The following is a 22,809-nucleotide window of genomic DNA, read 5'->3' as shown; positions in this document are numbered from 1 at the left end:
TTTTTTTTTTTTTTCACTGTCCCCCACTCTTTCTTCTTTAGCTATATTTTTAAAATCCTTACCTTCTGTCTTGGAATCAATACTGAATATTGGTTCCATGACTACAGATTGGTAAGGGCTAGGCAGTGGGGTCGCACAGCTAGGAATTTCTGAGGCCAGATTTAAATCTAGGCTCTCTCTATCCACCGTGCCACCTAGCTGCCCCTGAAGAAGATGATCAAACACCCTAGATGTGGACTCCTCCATCCAGCAGGCCTGTTGGTGGGCACTAATGGACACTGCCTCTAGATTTGTGCCACCCTAAGAGAAAATAGGGTCGTGGCTAACTACCTCTTCCTCTGCCCTTCTGCCTCCTTCCCTACCCTCCTCGCTCTTTATCTCCACTTCCACTACTATTTCTCTTTTCCTCCTTTCTGGTGGCTGGTTGACTGCCATTCTTTGTTCATCCCTTCCCAACCCCTTGCTCCTTTTCCAAAGCCACCTTTCTGCTATTTCTCCTCTCCTCCCCTCTGGTGGTTGGTTGACCTGTTCTCTATCTCTCCTCCTTCTCAACGCGTGAGGATCCCCCTCCTTTGGACAGGAGCTCTCCTCCGGGTTCCCGCCCGCTGTGCCCGCCTGTGGCCACCGACTAGGTAGTATGACCCACCCTTGTAACAGTGCATGCCACCTTGCTTGCCTGTGATGACAGAGGCCATCTGCCCTTCACTCTAACCCACCACCCCCGACCACTGGAGAAATGGTGCCAGTTTCTTAGGTCTGTGAGGGACAGACTGGCAGGTGCCAGGCAATAGACTCTCCCTCAAACCCAAGGTGATTGTCCTTAGAGTAAAATACAGAATCAAATTGAAAGTGGGGGAAATGGGCACACTTAATTGTCCTGCCTGTGGCGTGACTTCCTATCATTCCCTCAGGAAGGGGTGGGCAGATTGTTCATGTCCCCAAAGTGAGCTCCTGGATCTTAGAGTATCTGGGATAGCTCTGGGTGTCTCCCCCCCAACTTCCAAACCCCCATCATTGGTCCTGAGCCCCAAGTAGGAGAACGGCCAGGGAATAACCCCTTTGCCTGCCTGCTTGGTGGGCTCTGGTCTCTTCTCTTTGCAGGTGACGGTGTGCTGGGCAGGAGAGGCCAGGGCCGATCCCACGAACTGCCTCTCCCTGCAGGCTGAGCATGCCGGGGTCCGCACCTACTTCTTCAGTGCCGAGAGCCCTGAGGAGCAGGAGTCCTGGATCCAGGCCATGGGAGAGGCAGCCCGGGTACAGATTCCCCCAGCTCAGAGGTCGGCCCCTCAAGCTGTTCGCCACAGGTAAGTACCACTGAGTGAATCCCTAGATTGGGAAGGAAAGAGGGTTGGTGGGAAGATGTCAAAGAAGGACACTCAGGATCCTCCTCATTTTCAACCCCCTGACCTCCCCAGGACTACTGCCAGGGAGGTCTCCAAAGGTCATTTCACCCATCTTCCTACCTCTACTACTTTTGAACTAGCCTTGACAGGAGAAAACTTGCTTCATAAGAGGTGATCCATCAGGCAGAGCAGTGGGTAGAACATCAATATTAGTTCTAAGGCAAAAGAGCTAGACAAATGAAGTTAAGTGACTTGCCCAGAGTCACAAAGCTAGAAAATGTCTGAGGTCACATTTGAACCCAGGTCCTTAAATATTTTAATTTATTACTTATTTTATTCTATGTTCTATGGGAACAACCGAGCTGTATGCTAGAGCAGGAGTCCTTGACCTGAGGTCCATGAGCAGATTTCAGAGGATCTTGGATGAAGATAAAACATTTTATCTTTATTTCCACTAATCTTTTATAGTTAGCATTTCTTTTAATTGTTTAAAATATTAAATATCAAAATTATTTAATGATAAACATTATGGAACATAGAATAAAATAAGTAATAAATTAAAATATTTAATTCTATTTAAAAATATTAAGTATTTTAAAATATTGACCTGAGAAGAGGCCCTTAGGCTTCTCTAGGCTACTGAAGGCATCCATGAGATACGTTAAAAAGGTAAAGACCACCTGGGATAGAGAGCTGGGCAAAGGCTCCTATTTATATTAGCCTATGTGGCTGGAACAATGAAAGTATGAGGCAGACTTTAAGGAGTATGAATCCCACTTCCTTGGTCTTTTCTGTTTTTGTTGGACTCTTCTTTCTTATCTTTCCTCTTTCTTTTTTAATCTTACTTTAGCACTGGAAAGGGGTTGGATCTACTGACAGGGACTCCTTCGGCCTCCCGCAGCCTTGAGAAGCCGGACTCAGAGAATATCCCACCCAGCAAACACCATCATCATCACCATCAGCCCCGAAACAGCAACCCCAAACCAGAGCCTGAGTCCAAGACAAGAGGAGAAGGAGATGGCCGAGGCTGTGAAAAGACCGAACGGAAGCTGGAGCAGCCAGAAGTCAAGAAAGAACCATTGGTGAAAGCCAATGGTGTTCCGGCTGGACCAGAACCAGCATTGGAGCCAGGCAGCCCCTACCCAGAAGCCCCACGAGTGCCTACTGGTGGGGAGCGAGCAGCCCAACCCAATGGCTGGCAATATAGTTCACCAAGCAGGCCAGGCAGCACTGCTTTTCCACCCCAAGATGGCGAGAGCATTGGTCACCGTCGGAGCTTCCCACCACGAACCAACCCAGATAAGATCGCTCAGCGCAAAAGTTCCATGAACCAGCTGCAGCAATGGGTAAACCTACGTCGGGGAGTACCTCCTCCTGAAGACCTCAGGAGGTAAGACCTGGCTGGAGTGGGGAAAGGGTCCTCTGGGTGCCCACTTGTATCTTCTTTCTTTAAAAAACAAAACAAAACACAAACCTTTGCCTTCTGACTTAGACTCAATACTAAGTATCAGTTCCAAGGCAGAAGTACTAGACAGTTAGGGTTAAGTGACTTGCCCAGGGTCAGACAGCTAGGAAGAGTCTGAAGCTAGATTTGGACCCCGAACCCCCCATCTCTAGGCATAGCCCTCAATCCACTGAGCCACCTACCTGCCCCCCTACTCTTTCACTAGTGTCTTCTTGGGATCTGGGCCATGTTATTGAGTCAACTAGGTTTATGGACCCCACCAGCTCAGCCCAGACCCATTCCACTCTTTCACCTCCCTGTCTTTAAAGTTTTGATTCCTAACCCTGATGGTCTCTCCCTCTCTCTCTTCCAAAGGGACAGTTAATTCTAAACCTTTTTCTCCAGGACTGGCACTGCCAAACTTATTATCAACACAACCTTTTTCCTGAACCTCAGTTTTTTCACCTCCAAAAAACAGGGTGATTATGCTATACATACGACCTCTAAATCACACTAGTTATACTTCCAGTTCTTTACCTGGGATTCTCTGATCTTGTGCTACAACCTGTTATGAGCTTGAGCAAGTCAAGACATTTTTCTTGGCCTTAACTTCCTCGTCTGTCAAATGAGAGACTTCAGAAGTTCCTTCTAACTCCAAATCTATGATCCTTTGACCCTACTTGGGACCATTTTTTCTGGGCAGACAGAAGAGAGACCAATCAGTGACTCCCCAGGCACCTGCCTGTTTGGCCCTTGATTGGGCCTCCTGTAGGTTTGGATGACCTTCTTAGAGGAGACCTCAGACCCCAGTTAGAGATACTTCCACTCTAGTGTGAACCCTGGGATCTGCTTCCATTCATGCTCAGGTGTAAATGAAGAATGTCTGAAATACTCTGGGGAGACTATTTTTGCATTTAAAAAGAAGCCAAAGAAGTATAGCTTGAACAACAGAATTTAGGCAGCAATGAGCTAATTGAAGATGTGTGTGGTGTTGGTATTCTGCTTGAGGAAAGAGTAGGGAGAAGACCCTTGCCTGGCTCCTGAAATAAGATCAGAGATTTACAGCTAAAAAGAACCTTAGAGATTTTCTAGGTGTACCCTTTAATTTTACAGTTGATGAACCCGAGACACATGTATGACAAAGGGCCGAGCCATGGTTTAAACTCAGAACTTTCTCTAGATCCCATGCTTTTTGCCATATCCTTCATGCCACCTATATGTAAGGCTAGCCCTAGGTAGTCATTACTCCTTGGTGTTGGTTGTTTTGTTGGTTATGATATAAAGGCAACCAGGTGCTATAGTAAACAGAGTGTCAACTTGGAGTCAGGAAGACCTGAATTCAAATCTAGTCTCAGATACTTAATAGCCCTGTGACCCTAGGCAGGTCACTTAATTTTTGTCTGCCTTAGTGTTCCCATCTGTAAAATGGTGGATAATAAGACTACCTCTTGGCACTCCATCCCCAAGAATTGTTGTGAGGATCAAATGAGATGCAGACATGTAAAATGTCTTGCACATTTTAAAGATCTGGACAAATGCTAGCTATTCTTATCTCTAGTTCCTCTTCTTGGAAGCTATGGATTAGGTAGAGGGAAGGAGGAATGGGAGAATCGCGACAAAGGCAGAGAAATGCTCAGCAGTGTGACACCATAGAAAGACTGTTGGCCTAGGACTTGTAGAGGACTTGTATTTCTAGGCCCAGCTCTACCACTAATTGGTCTTGTGACCTTAGAGAATCATTCGAACTTTCTTGTCCTCTATTTCCTCATCTGTAAAGCGAGGAGAATAGACTGGATCAAAGAGTCCATAAGATTCTGACTTTAGAGTTGGCCAATGCCTTAGAGATAAGTTAGCCTCTTTCTTGCTGTTCTCACTGATTCAATTATTGTCTATTCAAAGATGGTAGAATGCAAAGGCATTATGTGCTTGCTAAAGGGCGAACTCTGTGTGCCAGGGATATAAACAGAAAATTGAGATAATCTCTCTCCTGAAGGAGCTCACGTTCTGATTGGAGGAGAGTGTAGCCACAGAGTGGATAGAAAGACTCCATGTCTTCAGGGAGCTGCAGAAGGGGAAAAGACACCATAAGGGTTTAGAGGACATTGTAGCCAGGCAAAAGATACTGGGGATCCCCCATCTTATCAGAAGAATGGTAGTTTGCAACTTCTTACTATTGAAACAGTGTGAGCAGTCATGTCTTCCCCACAAGCAGAAGTCTAGGAGCACCACCATTGAAAAGAATAAATCCTGGTGGGATCTAAACTAGAGGCAGGCTGGATCTTTGGGAAAAGGTTCCTCCCTCCAACCCCCAACCCCTGCCCCCTGCCAATTTGGTTGGCTCTTCCCTTAGGTTCTCAGATGTGGATGGGTGCATTTTGGGCTGTGGCAGTAAAAGCTGCCCTCTGGGGCCTGGTGGTTCTGAGCTTTAGATGGACAATAATGATTCCCCAAACTATATATCCAGGCTTAATCTCTCTCCTGAAGCTTAGTCACACATCATCAATTTCATAAATATGTCATGCTTAAATGAGCTTATAATCTTCTCCTGCCCCAAACCCATCCTTCTTCCAATCTTCCCTATTTCAGCCCAGAGCACCACTATTCTTCTGGTTACCTCAGTTTATAAACTGGGAGCTGTCTCTGAGTCTTCTCTCTCTCTCTCTCTCTCTCTCTCTCTCTCTCTCTCTCTCTCTCTCTCTTTACTGATAAGAGCTTATAAATCTGGTAAATAGTCTCTAGACCAATTTTTATTTATAATACCTATCTCCTCATTTCTTCCTAGTGTGCTGTTAATTATTTGCTTGTGAGTTCCACTGGCCCCATTTGCCCTTTGTCAATCCAGCAGTCATAGAATAACCCAGCATCATGGATCTCTTCTGTTTCATCTTCTCTAAGAACTTTCCAAGTCTACTAGGTGTACTGTTGCCTTAGATCAGGTGCCTTATCTTCAGCTTTTGTAATTTATCACCCATGAGCTTTTCTCTTAGAAACCAGATCTTTGAGACACAACTGGCATGTTAATGTTGTGCCCTTTCCCTTTTTCTAATGCCATCCTCGTACCTCAGTAAGGGACTGCCCTCTCTAGTTTGCATCGTCCATAAGGAACAACCTTCTATGCATCTAGATTGGGTTGATCCATAGAAAGATTAGTCTTTCTTGGATCAAAGAGGGGACTGACTAGTTTAATTATTGATTAAGAATTATTGCTAATTGATGAGTTATAATTATTACATTAAATTGTTGTTGATTGATCTAATTTTGTAATAAGAGATGGTCCCAGTTATTAGTAGGTTTAATATCTTAGTTGAATCAACTCTACTATTTAGGATTTAATAGTAAGCCAACCATTTAAATAGAGAGGGAGAAAGAGAGAGAGAGATACATATAGATAATATGCATCTATCCTCATACAAGAAGATAATAATATTAACTATTTAGATATCAGAGTGACTGTATGTCAAAATCTCCTACTGTCAACAACCTGCAGTTATTGTTAATTTACAATTTCAATCTCTCCCTTCTGAAATACCCTTCTTCCCTCATTTCTTTATAAGCTAACTGGAAACTAGCCAAGGAGATGGAGATTTCTTGCTTCTACCAAGACTTTAGATCCTCTTTTCCAGGGGATTATCAAAACTCCCTTTCCAAACAACATGACCACATGATGGATATATGTTCTAATGCAACCCAATACTGGGATTGTCAGTGGCCCCACCTTATATACACCTTGATCCTCCCTTCCTTACAAAAAGTTATAAATCATCTATACTGGAAATCCCCAATTAACCCCCTACCCCGGACATCCATTTCTCAATTTGTTTCTGCAGTCTATGATGGAATCCCTAGCTTTGTTTTTTTTTAATTTCTTTGTCTATTATAAAAATCTGTTGGGGGCATCTGGGTAGTTCAGTGGATTGAGAGCCAGGCCTAGAGACAGGAGGTCCTGGGTTCTAATCTGGCCTCAGACACTTCCTAGCTGGGTAACCCTGGGCAAGTCACTTGACCCCCATTGCCTAGCCCTTACCACTCTTCTGCCCTGAAGCCAATACACAGTATTGACTCCAAGCCGGAAGGTAAGGGCTTTAAATAAACAAATAAATAAATAAATAAAGATTTTAAATGACCAATATGGAAATATGTTTTGCATGATAATAATACATATATAACCCAGATCAAATTGCTTGCCAGTTCCAAGAAGGGGAAGGGAAGAGTGAAAGGGAGATGGATCATATAACTTGGGAAAACTTATGTGGAAATTTGTTATTACATGTAATTAAGAAAATAAAATGTAAAAATAAAAAAGAAGTTTTGTTCTCCCCATCTTTTTTTTTCTTCACATCTGGCTGAGATGCTCAGGACTATATCCTATTTCTATATTTCCCAGGGCATGGAATTATAGAGACAATGGGGCCAAAGATGTAGGCAAAGCAGTGTTAAACTGGAAAAAAAAACAGAACTTTTGAATAGTCAGAAAAACTACTCTTAAATTATGGAGAAGAGTTCAATGCTAAATTAGGCCTCCTCACAGAGCTGCAATACAAACCCAGCTCTGGTCACTGAACTCCTGGAGGGCCACCACACGAGGTGACAAATCCAAGGAACAAAAGAATTTGGGGGATTTATATACCATTTGGGGAATCCAGGGACAGGGAAAGATGACTGATTGACATTACCATGGCTGCAAGGAACCTGGAGCCTTCAACCTATACTGACAGGATACAATCAAGCTTGAGAAAGAAACCATAGCTAGAGGCTGGGGTGCAAGGGAAGGGGCTGCTTACAGTGAGTACTAAAGGGTGGTCCCTGAACAGGTGTGAGTCTTCTTGGGAAAGGGTCTCTGATACAATGGGAGAAGCTACTGAGGAATAAAGGATATTTTAGCATTTGATTAAAATCTATTAACTCCACCTAGCTAAATCTATTAAATATCTTAAGGTGTATTATTCAGTCTGAAACCTCTAGTCTGAGACTCCCTTCAGGGTGGATTCTCAAAACTTGAGGTCTCTAGCTTACAAGCTAACTCTAAAACTTGGGGTTCATCAGATTTACTAGGCTACAAGTTTGGGGGTTTCTAGATTCCATGTCAACAGCAGGCAGCAAGAGGAATCTGCCAATTATTGCCACTTCCCAGGGGTCTACATCATAAATATTAATACCAAAATAATGTTCCTGAGGGGCTGCCTGGACAAATAGTCAGCTTATTGTTTCTCTGTGTTATATATTATATATATGTATAGTCAAGTGATTTTGTGAAGAAAAATGAAAAAACAAGGAACTCTTCAAATATATCCATGTCAGGAGAAAGGTGGGGCTCCCAATAATATCCTTGTATTGTGAAGTATGGAAAAATTAAATAGAAGGAATAAAGGTAGGGCATGTTTGCTTGGAAACCCTGTCAGACCTTAACAGAGGAGTTTTCTATGTTTGTCTTGGAAAAAAGTATTCCATTTCACTGCTGAAGCTGTCACTTTGAGACACTTGGACTCTGTGTGTCTCTGTTTGTATCTCCTCCCCTCTCCTTTCTCCCTCTCATTCCTTCCTTCTTTCTCTCTCTTTGTCTTTCTTTCCCTCTCTCTCTTCTCCCTATCCCTTCTTCCCTTTTTTCCTGTCTCTCCCTCTTTCCCTTTTCTTCCTTTTTCTCCCAATCTCCCTCTCTTACTCTTTTTTTGGCTCTCTCTCTCTCCTCTCCTTCTCTCTCTCTCTCTCTCTCTCTCTCTCTCTCTCTCTCTCTCTCTCTCTCTCTGCCTCCCTACCCCCCACCTCCATTATCATAAAAATAATATTCACCTAAAGTTTAGAAAAATTCTTTCAGGCATCTGCTTGGCCCCATTAGTCACTCACTTGCCCAAACACACCTTCTGACTATCACTTTGAGTCATTTTTGGTCTTGTGTTAGATCTTGGCTATTCATCCCTTATCAGAGACACATGACTATATTAACTGCTTCTCTGTATTTTCTTTGTGCAGAAGCTTTCTCTTATCTCTTATGATTACCATTATCCTTTCATTAAGAATTAATTCTCTAAGGGGCAGCTGGGTAGCTCAGTGGATTGAGAGCCAGGCCTAGAGACGGGAGGTCCTAGGTTCAAATCTGGCCTCAGACACTTCCCAGCTGTGTGACCCTGGGCAAGTCACTTGACCCCCATTGCCCACCCTTACCAATCTTCTGCCTTGGAGCCAACAATACACAGAAGTTAAGGGTTTAAAAGAAAAAAGAAAAAAAAAGAATTAATTCTCTAGGAATAACTTTGAAAGTCACCTGATCTGGTACATTCTCTCTCTAATGACATGACTTTTTAACATTTGGGTTATATCCATATGGTGTTTATTGTGGTTCATAGTGTCAAATGCTAGTCTAAACCTAATTTCTGCCCAGTTGCTTCCTACGTTACCAAGAAATTATGGTAAATAAGGGAGCTCTTTCCTAAGCAACTTATATTTGTATAAATGGAAATTTTGAACCTTGGACTTCATCCCCCATAAGTCCCTTAGTTTCCCCCAAATTCTCTTTAATCTCTCCTGCGCCTCCATGTTTTCGTGGTCACATTATTGTTTTATGGTTGGCTGTAACTCCTCCCTCTTGCTTTTTTGGTTCTTGGGAGCAAACTGGTTAGTACCTTTTAGTTAGTCTCTTTTGTTAGTTTTATTATTAATGAAATATTTAGAAATATAATATTTAGTATTTTACATATTAATTTTAATCTTCACATATTCTTTGGTTTATCAAACAGTGGATTATGGGGTACAATTATTTCTGGTTCTTCTATTTTTTAACTAGTACCAAATAATGTTACTACTTGAGATCTAGAAATACTACCATTTTCCCATTATTCCCTTTCCCCCCTTCTTTATACTCCTTGATATTCTAGATTTTTTTTTAAACCCCTAACTTCTGTGTATTGGCTTCTTGGTGGAAGAGTGGTAAGGGTGGGCAATGGGGGTCAAGTGACTTGCCCAGGGTCACACAGCTGGAAAGTGTCTGAGGCTGGATTTGAACCCAGGACCTCCCATCTCTAGGGCCTGGCTCTCAATCCACTGAGCTACCCAGCTGCCCCCTATTCTAGATTTTTTTTCTGCTAGCTCTACAAAATATCACCACAATAAATGTATGTTTAATTGATTTATCATTTTTATTATACTGGCCCAGTCATCACTGGAAATCACTCATTATTTGTTGCCTTTTACTGATTTAAGAAGCATTTTGCTTCCTTAGTTATTTGCATACACTGTACACATACAGAGATGGAGGAGAGGAGGGAAAGAAGAAAGGAGGGAGGAGAAGGACAGAGAGAGAGAAAAAAAAACCAGAGAGAAAGAAATGTTGTTTTCTCCTGCCATTTCACTGATTCTATTGTCCCAATTAGTATTTTGCTGATTCCCTTGAATTTTCTAAGTGAACCATCATCTTGTAGCAAACTGGATTTCTTGGCCTACATCAATGCCTTCCATTTCTTTCTCTTGCCCCTCTCTTGCATTTCTAGTACTATGCCAAATAACAGGGGAAAGGAAGCATTCTTGATCTACTCCTATAGTTAATAACAAAAAGCAAAGTATTCCCCATTGCATATAATGTCAGCTTTTGGCTTTAAGTTCCTTTTTAAAATCACAATAAATGTTCTTCTGGAGCTGCGCTTGATAAAATTGGCAGTACGATGCCTGAGACTGGCAGCATTCAAAACATGTGTCAGTCGGCACCAATTAGTAGACTTTATCAAGAGCTCTTGATAGACATTCTTTGAAATAGTGTTTGAGAAGTTTCTATTTTGTTGACTCCCTGACCAGGGAAATAGAGCATCTCTGTCTTTAATTAAACTTTTCCTTATGTCAAAATACCACTTTGCATTATTTCCTGCCTTTTCCTATGTTTCTCTCCTAATGACAGGGCTTAGTGCAAGGGCTTTGACAATAAAATTATTGTTATTATTATAACCATTATTATCACTATCATCAACAATCATCTTTTTATGTCATAGGACCCGTTGGGAATCTGGAGAAACCTATAGACTCCCCAGAAACCTGACGTTAAATGCATAAAATATATGGAATTACAAAGGGAACCAATTATAATGAAATAAAGTGGACAAAATACTTTTTAAGATAGTTTTAAGCTCCCCTGAGTAGCCAGGTGGTACACTGGATAGAGTGCTGGACCTCGAATCAAGAAGACTCATTTTCAGGAGCTCAAATCTAGCCTCAGACCCCAGGCAAGCCACCCTTGCTATGTGATGCTGGACAAGTCATTTCACCCTGTTTGCTTCAGTTTCCTCACCTATAAAATGGACTGGAGAAAGAAATGGCCAACCATTCCAAAATCTTTGCCAAGAAAACCCCAAATGGGGTTATGAAGAGTCAGACTTGAGTAAAATGACTGAACATTAACAACAAAAAGCACCCCTGGAGATGGGAGGTCCTAGGGTCAAGTTTGACCTCTGACACTTCCTAGCTGAACAACTCCGGGCAAGTCACTTAACACCACATGCCTAACCCTTACCACTCTTCTGCATGCAATGTATTAATTCTAAGATAGAAGGCAAGGGTTAAAAAAAAACCTGCTGGTTTTTAGATAAATAATAGATAAAAATAAATAAATAGGCCACCTCAGGGCCAGGAAGATATGGGTTTATGCCCTGCCTCTGACTCCTAGAGGCTGTGAAACTCTTTTTTTTTTTTTTAAACCCTTAACTTCTGTGTATTGGCTCCTTGTTGGAAGATTGGTAAGGGTGGGCAATGAGGGTCAAGTGACTTGCCCAGGGTCACACAGCTGGGAAGTGTCTGAGGCCAGATTTGAACCCAGGACCTCCCGTCTCTAAGCCTGAGTCTCAATCCACTGAGCTACCCAGCTGCCCCATGTAAGACTCTTAAGCAAGTCACAATCTCTAGGTCTTCTAGATAACCTTCTAAGACTAAAAATTACTGAAAAATTGACACACACATCCCCCCATTGATGGAGAGATTTTCTATGTATATCCTATACATTTCATACATATATTCCTTCATATATAATATACGTGTGTATGTGTAGATAGAGACACAGCTACATAGATAGACAGGTCAATGAATGCAGGGTTAGTGCCAACTTCTCCAAATATCAGTCCATTCTAATTTACTAAATGGATTCATTACAGCAATCATGTTCCTCCTTTTAGTGCTTTTAAAAAAACAGCTTCCTGGGGCAGCTGGGTAGCTCAGTGGATTGAGAGCCAGGCCTAGAGACGGGAGGTCCTAGGTTCAAATCCGGCCTCAGCCACTTCCCAGCTGTGTGACCCTGGGCAAGTCACTTGACCCCCATTGCCCACCCTTACCACTCTTCCACCTAGGAGCCAATACACCGAAGTACAAGGGTTTAAAAAAAAAAAAACCAGCTTCCTTGACAACAGAGAAATTAGTATCCTGATCAATTTTCTAATTCTTCTTGGAAGGCTGTTAAAGTCTTTTAAAAATTCTGGTTTCAATTCGATATTATCTGGTATTGCTGACATCCCTTCCTGGTTGTCTTGATGGGACATTAAAGACTGACCAGTGTCATCCACATTCAAGTCAGCCCTTCCCAGGTTGTACAGCCCCCAAGTAAAGCGTGCATTTAGTTCCTTCCCCAATGATGTTGCCCTTCACCTTGGGCTCAGCTTCTGCCTCTCCCTTAGAGAAATCTGGAGAGGAAGCTGCCATCTGACAGTGAATGAGGAGATGGAAATTAAGGTCTAGAAGTTGTGACCTATTCAGGATCCATAGGCAGCAAGGAGTACCATCAGGCTATGAACCTAGATCAGGAGTGAACATAGAGAAGGAGACTGGCAGATGGGATCTCAGAGAGTAAGGGCTATTCTCAGGGGTATTGAAAAGCTCACTTCAAATTCTGTGGAGTCCTTACCCTTTCTCCTGTCATAGTATCCCTCTGGCCATTTGGTAAGACTTCTTCTCAGAATCATGCTTGTGCCTCAATACATAATTAAAGTAAATTCAAAATTTTAGCTAAAGGTTAGGAAAAATAAAGATAAATCTATCTATCAAGGTACAGATATGTATATATCTGTTTCTATCAATCTATCTATCCATCCATCCATCTATCTATCTACTGTCTATCCTATCTATCCTATCTATCTATCTATCTATCTATCTATCTATCTATCTATCTATCTANATCTTTCTATCTATCTATCTATCTATCTATCTATCTATCTATCTATCTATCTATCTATCTATCTATCTATCTATCTATCCATCTATCTATCTGTCTGTCTGTCTACCTGTCTATCCTTCCTATCTATCTATCTATCTATCTATCTATCTATCTATCTATCTATACATCTCTCAGTCTGTCTATCTGTAGATCTTTTTCTCCATCAAATGTCATGTACCCCTTACAAGAACCTTTGTTGCTGTTCTGTGTTGTCCAATTCTTTATGACACCATTTGGGGTTTACTTGGCAAAAATGCTGGAGTACCTGGCCATTTCCTTCTCTACCTCCTTTGACAATAAGGAAACTAAGGCAAAGTTAAGTGCCTTGCCCAGAATCACACAGCTGGAAATCTGAGGCCAGATTTGAACTCAGTTCTTCATAATACTCAGCTGTGCCACCTAGCCACAAAGGACCCTAGCTTAAACCAAATCAAAATTGATGGGGGGAAGTAGATTGTAAGCACTTAAGAAATACTTTTTCATTCATTTATTCAATCATTCATAATTTTCCCTTAGTGGAAGTCTCTAGAAAAGCCCAAGTCTTGGCCCAAGGTAGGATGAAGAAGAGATGATGGGAAGTAGAATGGGGGCATCACTTTGAAAAGATGAGGGGAAGACCAAAGTTTGTCCTCCTAATCCTTGGTGTTTCTGCTAAGAGGGAAGTAGAAAGGAGAAAGGAAAAGACACCCACTAAGGTTGGAAGATCCTCTAATTTCCAAAGGGATTAGGGGAATGGTAGTGAGAGACATGAATGAATTAATAAATGAAAAAACACATTTCTTATGCACTGTGCTAAATGCTATAGATACAAGCAGAAAAGACAGACTCTGTTCTCAGGGAGTTCCCATCCTAATGGGGGAAATGACACATATGGAATTTCAACATCCCACCCCAAAGTGAATCACCCTAACATCCCCAACTCATATTGTGAATCTGGCTGGGGGAATGACACAAATGAAGCCAAAAGGTAGAAATGGCAGCTAGGTGGCACTATAGTGCACAGAGCACTAGGCTTAGAATTAGGAAGACTCATCTTCCTGAGTTCAAATCTAGACTCAGACACTTATTAGCTGTGTGACTCTAAGCAAATTACTTCACCTTCTTTGCCTCAGTTTCTTCATCTGTAAAATGAGCTGGAAAGGAAATGGCAAACCACTCTGGTACCTGTGCCAAGAAAATTCCAAATAAAATAAGAGTCAGACATGACTGAACATACAATAAAAAGAAATAGCTCCAAAGGAGACCTGATTCAGCATACATGAAATCACCTCTTTTAGAATGAATCACCAAAACATCATGAAGTTCTGTGTGTTTTTAATAGTCATTGTGTATGTCTTTGTATTCCTGTAGATAGAGAGAAAATGTCATTTCCAAGATGTGTTTGAGAAGGCAGGCATTCTTTTTTAACAACAGGAGTTCTTAAACTGATTTTGGGAGATCTTTGAACTCGAATGAGGAAAAAAAGTCTTTGTTTTCATTAACTTCTAATCAAAATTTAGCATTTCCTTCAAATGTTTAAAAACCCTTTCCTTCCACCTTAGCATCATTACTATGTATTGGTTCCAAGATAGAAAAGCAATAAATGCTAGGCAATGGGGGTAAAGAGACTTGCCCAGGGTCACATAGCTAGGAAGTATCTGAGGCTAGATTTGAACCAGGACCTCCCATCTCTAGGCCTGGCTCTCAGTCCACTGAGCCACCAAGTTGCTCCTCTAAATACATGATTCTGAGAAAGTCCATAGGATTCACCAGACTGCCAGAAGGGCCCATGATCAACAAAAAGTTTAGAAATCCCTGGACTCATTTTTCAATGCTGGCTTCTTTTTTTTGTGTTATTTCTCAGATGCTACCCATATTGGGTCCTTTGGGCTTTTTTCTTCCATAATATCTGATCTATTGGCCAAAATACTACATTAGTATCTCCCTACCTTAGTCACTCACAGACTTCAGAATTCTCTGAAAGACCAGCCAAAAGCCTTGTTGGACCCTCTGAGAATAAATGGCATCTGTCAAGGAATAAATGCCTGGGTGCCCCCACAGGAGAAGATCCAACCCAGAGCCCAAGGGCAGGTTCCCAGTGGATGGGGAACTCCTCCACATGCACCTGATTCAAGATAACATGCTACTGGAAGCAGCAGTCATCAGACCACTGCAGAGCCTCCTAAGTGAGCCAAGGAGTTTGGACTTTCTATTCCCACAGGAAAGAGCAAGGAGATGAAGAATAATGGCTGCTAGCCAGAATATGCTAAGCAGTTGGCTGGGCTGCTTACCTTTAGAGTTCCTCCAGAAATAGCTTTAGCTAGAACAGAGACTACAAATGGATAATGAGCTGGGCCCAGAATCAATCACCCCTGGAAAACTGTCAAAGTCTTTAAAGGACTCTTTGACTCCCTGGAGTTTAGCTCCCAGTGAGTGTCTAATAAATGTTTGTTGGCTTGCCTCTGAGCATCTTCTGAAACAAAAGCCCACGTCTTTGGATACCGACATCCTTCTAGAGGTGTAGGATTGATTGTGAGTCTTGAGATACTAGAGTCTCTGAGCAACGGAAAGTCAGTCTCACCCAACAGGTGAGGCAGGAGCTATATGAGAAGACCGTAGCAGACTAAAAACAAGGGATTGGTAAGGAGAAGCAGAATACAGGAGAGAGTGTCAGAGAAACATGTTGGGTGGGGAGAAGTCCATAAAGTGTCAAGAATAAGGGAATAGCCAGTAAAATTGCTCGTCAGCTCCGGGAGGGAGGAAGGGGAGGGAGGAAAAGAACGTGAATCATGTAACCATGGAAAAAATATTCTAAATTAATTAATTACATTTTTTAAATTGTTTAAATTAATTAAAAAAAGAATAAGGGATTAGTAGGAGAGCGCTCCTATGATTCATTAGTAGCTCATGATGCTAAGGGAAAAGAAGGAAGGTCCCCAGCTTATTTTGGTAAACTCTCCAGTGGTAAGTCAATAGGAAAGCATTCCTAAGTGGTACATGATACATGATTTGGACCACCTTAGCACAGATGAGGCCTTTCTATCAATGATCTCCTTAGAGCAGTGATTCCCAAAGTGGGCGCCACCAACCCCTGGTGGGTGCTGCAGCGATTCAGGGAGACGGTGATGGCCACAGGTGCATCTGGGGGTGGGGAATAACTGTAAGGGGTCGGTGATAGTATGGGACAGGGGGTGCTAAGTAATATTTTTTCTGGAAAGGGGGCGGTAGGCCAAAAAAGTTTGGGAACCACTGCCTTAGAGTATAAGCCCAGGAGTCAGTTGGCTAAGTCACAGGCTATCAATAGTTTTTATTTCTCCTTAACCCAAATCAATTTCCAGAAGCGTTGAACAGCTCCACCAACATTATACTAATAGGCCTTAAAACCACTCCAGGGTTGATTTCTGACTTCTTAACATTGTCAATTTGATGGATAAAAAGTAAAAAGCTCAGGGGATTATTTTTGTGGGGGGGGACTGGTTTATAGTTATCTTGTTATGATTAAATTTGTCTTAAGAGACTGATTTGTGGGTTAGAATATAAGTTTATCAATTATATCAGGTTTATTGGTTAGGCCAGCATAATAATTGATAAAAGTGATATAGGTCTCTGTGGTTGTCTCTCCATCACCAGGGATGACCTGGACTAGGTCAAAGAGCTGTAAAAGCTAAAATTAATGGTTGGATGATGATTATATGAAATTATGTGGTCACCAGTATTTATTATATCTTAAGTCATAAATTTATTTACAAATAGAGAAGAAACAATAAAGAAGAGAAATGTGAGGAGGATAGAAAAATTATCTATCCTATCAATCTAAATGTTTTGCTCTGGGTCTGCACAATCCAGGCAGAAATTAATTAGCTCTCAACCAGAAAGGCTGGTAGTGAGTAACTACTCGGTCTCCTCCAAGATGGAAGCTAGTCTCTCCAGAAGCTAGGAAAGGGGTCAGCCTTCTACTCATCCAATTAAGTAATCCAAGAGTCAGAATCCAAGTAAAAGCCAAGTTCAGAGCCCATGATCCAAGCCACAGTCTCCAGCGAAGCTCCCTCAAAGACTATCTAAGACTATCTCCAGAAGACAATCTCTTCAGACAATCTTCTCAAAAACAATCTGCCCTTAAGGAGTTCAGGGCTTGCTTTTTATGGTGACCTCTTGTCCTTTCCCCTCTTCACAGGGGCCAATCACAATTTCCAAATTACCTAGCACTACCCAGGGGGCAGTGTCTGTAGGATCAACTTCTCACCTTCTGAAGGTTAAGTTCTCATCAAAAAGATACACAGATTCCTGACTGATTGAATCAAAAAGGTCACAGTTTCCTGATTTGATTTAATTTCTAAGGGTGTGAATTTTCTAAGTACCTTGCTAGCTTCTCACTTAGTACTAAGTAGGGTGTTTTGTTGATTCAATTCAAAAGCAGACAAGGCTAGTTAATCCTGTCTTCAGTCTAGTGAGGTACTAAGTAGGGGTAGTTTTCTCCACTAGAAAGCTCTTAGTTACATTTATTTTTTAAAAACCCTTACCTTCTATCTTAGAATCATACTAAGTATTGGTTCCAGCAAAGTTCAATAAGGGCTAGACAGTTGGGGTTAAGTGACTTGTCCAAGGTCACCTGGCTAGGATATGTCTGAATCTAAATTTGAACCCAGGATCTCCTATCTCCCAACCTGGCTCTCTATATACACATTGATTTTTTCCCTTTCATATAAAGGCTTCTAAATTTCTGATATTTAAAAGCCTTCTTTTAGGATCTTTTCTATGTCTTGTTGGTTAAGATTCCTCCTCCTAACCACAGTCATGAACAGTTCTTCCATTCTCCTACAATTTTTTAAAAATACCATCTTTTCAATTCCTCTTGAACTTATAGTTTTTAAACTATAAAATGCTGATCTTCCTAAAATTTAAATCATATGTATAATATATAATTATAGAAATTACATGTCTATCATGATGAAAAATGCTATCCACCTCCAAAAAAAGAATTAATGGAGTATGAACACAGATTGAAGCAGACCATTTTTCACTTCATTTTCTTTGTGGTTTTTTTATATGTATCTTCTTCCATATCATGACTAATATGGAAATGTTTTGCATGATTGCACATGTGTAACCTATATTAAATTACTCACCATCTCAAGGAGAAAGAAGAGAAAGAGAGAGAGAGAATTTGGAATTCAGAATGTAAGAAAACAAATGTTAAAAATTGTTTTTACATGATTGGGGGGGAAATTAAATATTGCTGAAAAATAAAATAAAAAGAAGTTACATATCTATATAAAAGAAATTTGACATAATTTATGACAAAAATGCTCTCCACCTTCAGAGAAAGAACTGATGGAATCCAAATGCAGATTGAAGTATATTATTTTTTACTTTCTTTTTTTTTGGGGGGGGGTCCTATATTTTCCTTCACAACATGACTAGTACAGAAATGTTTTGTATGACTTCATATGCATAACCTATATCAAATTGTTTACCTTCTCAATGGAAGGAGAAAAGAGTGGAGGGTAGGAAGAATCTGGAACTCAAAATTTAAAAAAGAAATGTTAAAAATTGTTTTTACATATAATTAGAAAAAATAAAATATTTAAAATAAAAATAATTTTACCTTATTTTACCTTGATGACTTTATTTTAATACCACATTCAATTCTGAATATCTCCCTTAACATCTCTTTTCACAAAAGTTTTTAAAATGAAAGTGTATGGGTGGTATTTCAGCAAAACCAACATTTGAAGGATATCTGGCAACATAAACTGGGGTACTGCCACCTTCCTCTCCATTCAGTGAAGGAGAAAAACTTTTTCCTAACTCTTAGCCAGGGCAAACTTTAGTCATTCCATTTACCCTTTAGTCATTGGGCATAGTGCTTCTGATTCTGTTTTCTTCCTTCTAAACCGTGTGTGTATCCCATACAACTTGCTTGACTACTCTGGACCACGAGTGCCTACTTTGCTTCCAATTCTTTGTTAGTGCAGAAAGTGATGTTAGGAATATTTTGATATCTGTGGAATCTTTCTGTTTGCCTTTGACCTCCTTAACCTTTGTCTAGCAGTAATGTGAAAGAATGCTGAACCTGGAGTTGGGAAGATTCATCTTCATGGGTTAAAATCTGACCTCAGACACTCCCTAGCTGTGTGACCCTGGGCAAGTCACTTAACCCCCACTGCCTAGTCCTTGTCACTTATATAGAAGGCATTTGGCCCTGGACTACTTCTTTCCCCTGAGAGTAGAAGGTAACATCCTTCAGGGTAGGACATGTTTGGGGCTTTTGGGTGCAGAGAATATGGAATAATGGCTAAATGTGCATTTTGTGGCCAAGAGGAATGAGTCTCCTGGGTATGCAGGTGTCTCATTAATGGGTCCCTTCTCTCAGTGTTGCTTCTATCAGTCAGTTAACAATCATTTATTAAGCACCCACTATGTGCCAAGCAGCAGATGTCCATTCATTTTTATCACCAGTACTCTTCTAATAAGTAGAAACTGAACACTTCCCAAGGCAGGGGTTCCACTCTTGGGCAGCTCCAACTTTGGGGAAAACCCTTCCCCAGAGAGAGCTCACTTCAATCCCTCCTGGGCTTAGGTTGCCTAACAAGAAGGAAAGAATCTTTGGAGCATAAGTCACAGCATAAGATTGAAAACCCTGGAATCAGAAAGCCTTGGAATCAGATAAATAGCTTCCAGGTGGAGGTGGTTTTTTCCTGATGGAGAAAGAGATATTTACAGACTTCCAAAGCACAGCTTTGAGGTTAGAAGAAGGGCCAAAACAGGCATGCCTTATTTGATCAACTTTGCCAAAGGATTCGGTCCAAGGAGCATTTATCAAGCACCAACACGTTGCTGAAGACTAAAAGTACAAGAAAAAAATGAGAGTTCTTGCCCTGGAGGAACTTATATTCTATTGCAAGAGACAACATGTGAAAGGGATGTAGGTAATCTTTGTAAGAGGATCCAATTAAAATGTCAGTTTTCACCTGCTTCAAATTTGGCCTCGATTTATAGCCGCACTCTTTGTGGTGGCAAAAAAACTGGAAAAACGAGGATCTGCCCTTCAATTGGGGAATGGCTGAACAAATTGTGGTATATGCTAGTGATGGAATACTATTGTGCTCAAAGGAATAATAAACTGGAGGAATTCCATGTGAACTGGAAAGACCTCCAGGAATTGATGCAGAGTGAAAGGAGCAGAGCCAGAAGAACATTGTACACAGAGACTGATACACTGTGGCACAATCGAATGTAATGGACGTCTGTACTAGCAGCAATACAATGATCCAGGACAACTCAGGGATTTATGGAAAAGAACGCTACCCACATTCAGAGGAAGAACTACAGAGGAGGAAACACAGAAGAAAAGCAACTGCTTGAACACATGGGTTAAGGCGGACATGATTGGGGATGTAGACTCGAAACTACCACCCCAATGCAACTATCAACAATTTGGAAACAGGCTTGATTGATGGCACATGTTAAAACTAGTGGAAATGCCTGTTGGCTATGGGGGGGAGGGGGATGGGAGGGTGAAGGGGAAAGTAAGTTTACATGAATCATGTAACCATGGAAAACTTTTCTAAAAAATAAAATTAAAAGAAAAAAAGAATAAAAATTTGGCCTCAGACACTTCCTAGCTATGTGACTCTTGGCAAGTCACTTAGCCCCCATGGCCTGGCCCTCACTGCTCTTCTGCCTTGGAACCAATATACAGTATTGATTCTAAGATGGAAGGTGAGGACTTAAAAAACAAAACAAAACACTAGGGGGCTCTCTCAACCACTGAGCTCTCTACCTCCCAAAGAGCTGGCTTCTCTCCCCTAAGCTATGCCCCTTTTGGAGTTGGGGATGCCCAAGTGATTTGTATTGACCCAATCAGAGGTCTGCCCCTATCCTACACTTAAGTTCTTCTCTTCAACACTCCTTAATTTCTCTGCCTCAGGACCTGCCTGGGGACCACCCCTCTTGGGCCTGGTTCTGAAAAACCCACTCACCATCAATTCTTCCCTTCCCTCATTTGCTTCCCAGCTTGGAGAATCTTCTTCCTTGGAGCCCCTCAAAGTCACAATATTTACGCGCGTAAACACTAATGCCTATTAACAATCCTAAGGCTGAAAAGGATTTCTGGCTGCCCCCAGAAGATAAACATTTCCCCAGTGTTACTCTCCTTGATCCCTCATAATTAGTCTGGTCCAGAATGGATTTAGCCTGCCTTGAAAGAGGAGCCTGCTCACTGATCCCAAGGGAAAAGAAAGGTAGAAGCCACTGATAGGCACTGTAGAAAAGAAGATGCACTGGGTGTAAGCATGCCAGATGAGGGAAGGGGAGAAACCTGGAACGGAAGAGTGGAAGAGGAGGCACCTGGAAAGCAGGCTCCTTACTATGGATGGAGGGCAGGAAAAGACTGATCCTGGCCCCAGATTCAGGGCCCTGAAGAAGCTCCTAAGGGGCTGTTTTGCCGATTACAACTGGTGATTGATTCTTCCTCCCCTGACTTCCTGGGTGACATGGGAATGTTTCCCAATCTGTTTCACCACCATCATCATCCTCACTAGCATGTATAGAACTTTTAAGCTTTGCAAAGCCCTTTACAAATATAATCTCACTTAATCTTCACAACTCTGAGAAGGTGGTGCTATTATTACCTCCATTTTACAGTTGAGAAAACTGAGGCAGACAGAGGTTAAGTGTCTGCCTAGGGTGGTAAAGCTAATCAGTGTCTGAGGCTGAATCTGAACTCAGATCTTCCAGTCTCCCCATTACTGGCTTTCTGACTCATTTTTGTTTTAAAATTGTCTTTCCTAAGATAAATGTGGTTAACCACTACATTGCATTGTTAGTCTTTATTTCCTTCCGTAAGTGCAGCAGAGGAAAGGCAGTAGAGCTGAAGAGAGATTAATTTAGAAAGACATTTTCATATATATATTGTTATAACTTTTCTGAGCAAGAAGAAAAGATCTAATTTCTAGAAAAATAGTTTAATAGCCTTGTTTGGGAAGCTATAAAAGGCGGGACTTCGCCTCCTTCACCCACTGTTCTTTTCTTGCAGCTGACTTGAAAGAAAGACAATCCTAAGGAGTGGAGTAAGGGAGTTAATTAGAGAAACTCGTCCCTCCCCTAGGCGCTAGGAAGGAGTAGTGCCACCAACTGGTGGGTAAGAGCCCCTGCCCTTTACACTGGAATTATTGCTAACTGCTTATTATTATTTCTATTTCCTGGGTAGTCCTGCTGAGGGACATTTCCAACTCTAATACAGTATGTATGAGATGCAGTAGGGAAGAGTGTAGGTTCTCAGTTCAAATTCTGACTGCCACTTAAGCCTCTCTAGCCTCAGTTTCCCCAGCTGTAAAAAAAAGGAGGGAACTGGAATAGACTGACCTGGGCGGGGGGAGGGGGGAGAGAGAGTGGGGAAGGGAAGGGCGGAATCCAGATCCTATACCTCTGGGCCTTGGTTTCTCCAGCTGGAAAAGAAAAGACTGGCCTGTAGGGGGCCTATCAGCCCCAGATGCCTTGGTGGTGACGTCATGGTCTCTTTAAGAAGCTCCGCCCCCGTGCTCTTCAACCGGAAGTTTCTGCTCACCCGCAGCCGGAAGTGCACCTGAAAGATCCCATCCAACATGGCCGCCAGCTGCTCTTCCGGAAGCGGCCGCCCGGGGTCTCAGAGGCACCGTCCGCTCCCGACACTCTAGTACTTCACGGCGGCTGTCCATGGTGCCCACGTCGGCCCCTGGAATCTCCGGTTCCTGTCAGGCCTGGGCCGCCGGACGGGAGGGGAAGCCGTTGGACGAGGCGAGCGACGTTGGAGGGGGGCGGGGCGCGCGACGCTCTGGGCCGCTTCCGGGCCGCCTCGATGACCGCGCAGACGGCGCTCTAGGCGG

The 22,809-nt window shown here is 42.1% G+C and overlaps 1 protein-coding gene across 1 annotated transcript; it reads left to right on the top strand.

The window, feature by feature from the left end:
• Positions 1-224: 224 nt before the first annotated feature.
• On the top strand, positions 225-22,805 carry LOC123250081 (pleckstrin homology domain-containing family A member 6-like). The gene is made up of 5 exons (XM_044679119.1): positions 225-632; positions 1,102-1,304; positions 2,194-2,733; positions 22,393-22,447; positions 22,518-22,805. The coding sequence occupies exons 2-5, from the start codon at positions 1,237-1,239 to the stop codon at positions 22,803-22,805; spliced, it is 951 nt and encodes a 316-aa protein (XP_044535054.1). The 5' UTR covers positions 225-632; positions 1,102-1,236.
• Positions 22,806-22,809: the final 4 nt, after the last annotated feature.

Source organism: Gracilinanus agilis, chromosome 5 (assembly GCF_016433145.1).
Source record: "Gracilinanus agilis isolate LMUSP501 chromosome 5, AgileGrace, whole genome shotgun sequence".
NCBI lineage: Eukaryota > Metazoa > Chordata > Mammalia > Didelphimorphia > Didelphidae > Gracilinanus > Gracilinanus agilis.
This window is presented reverse-complemented; position numbering and strand designations above follow the sequence as displayed.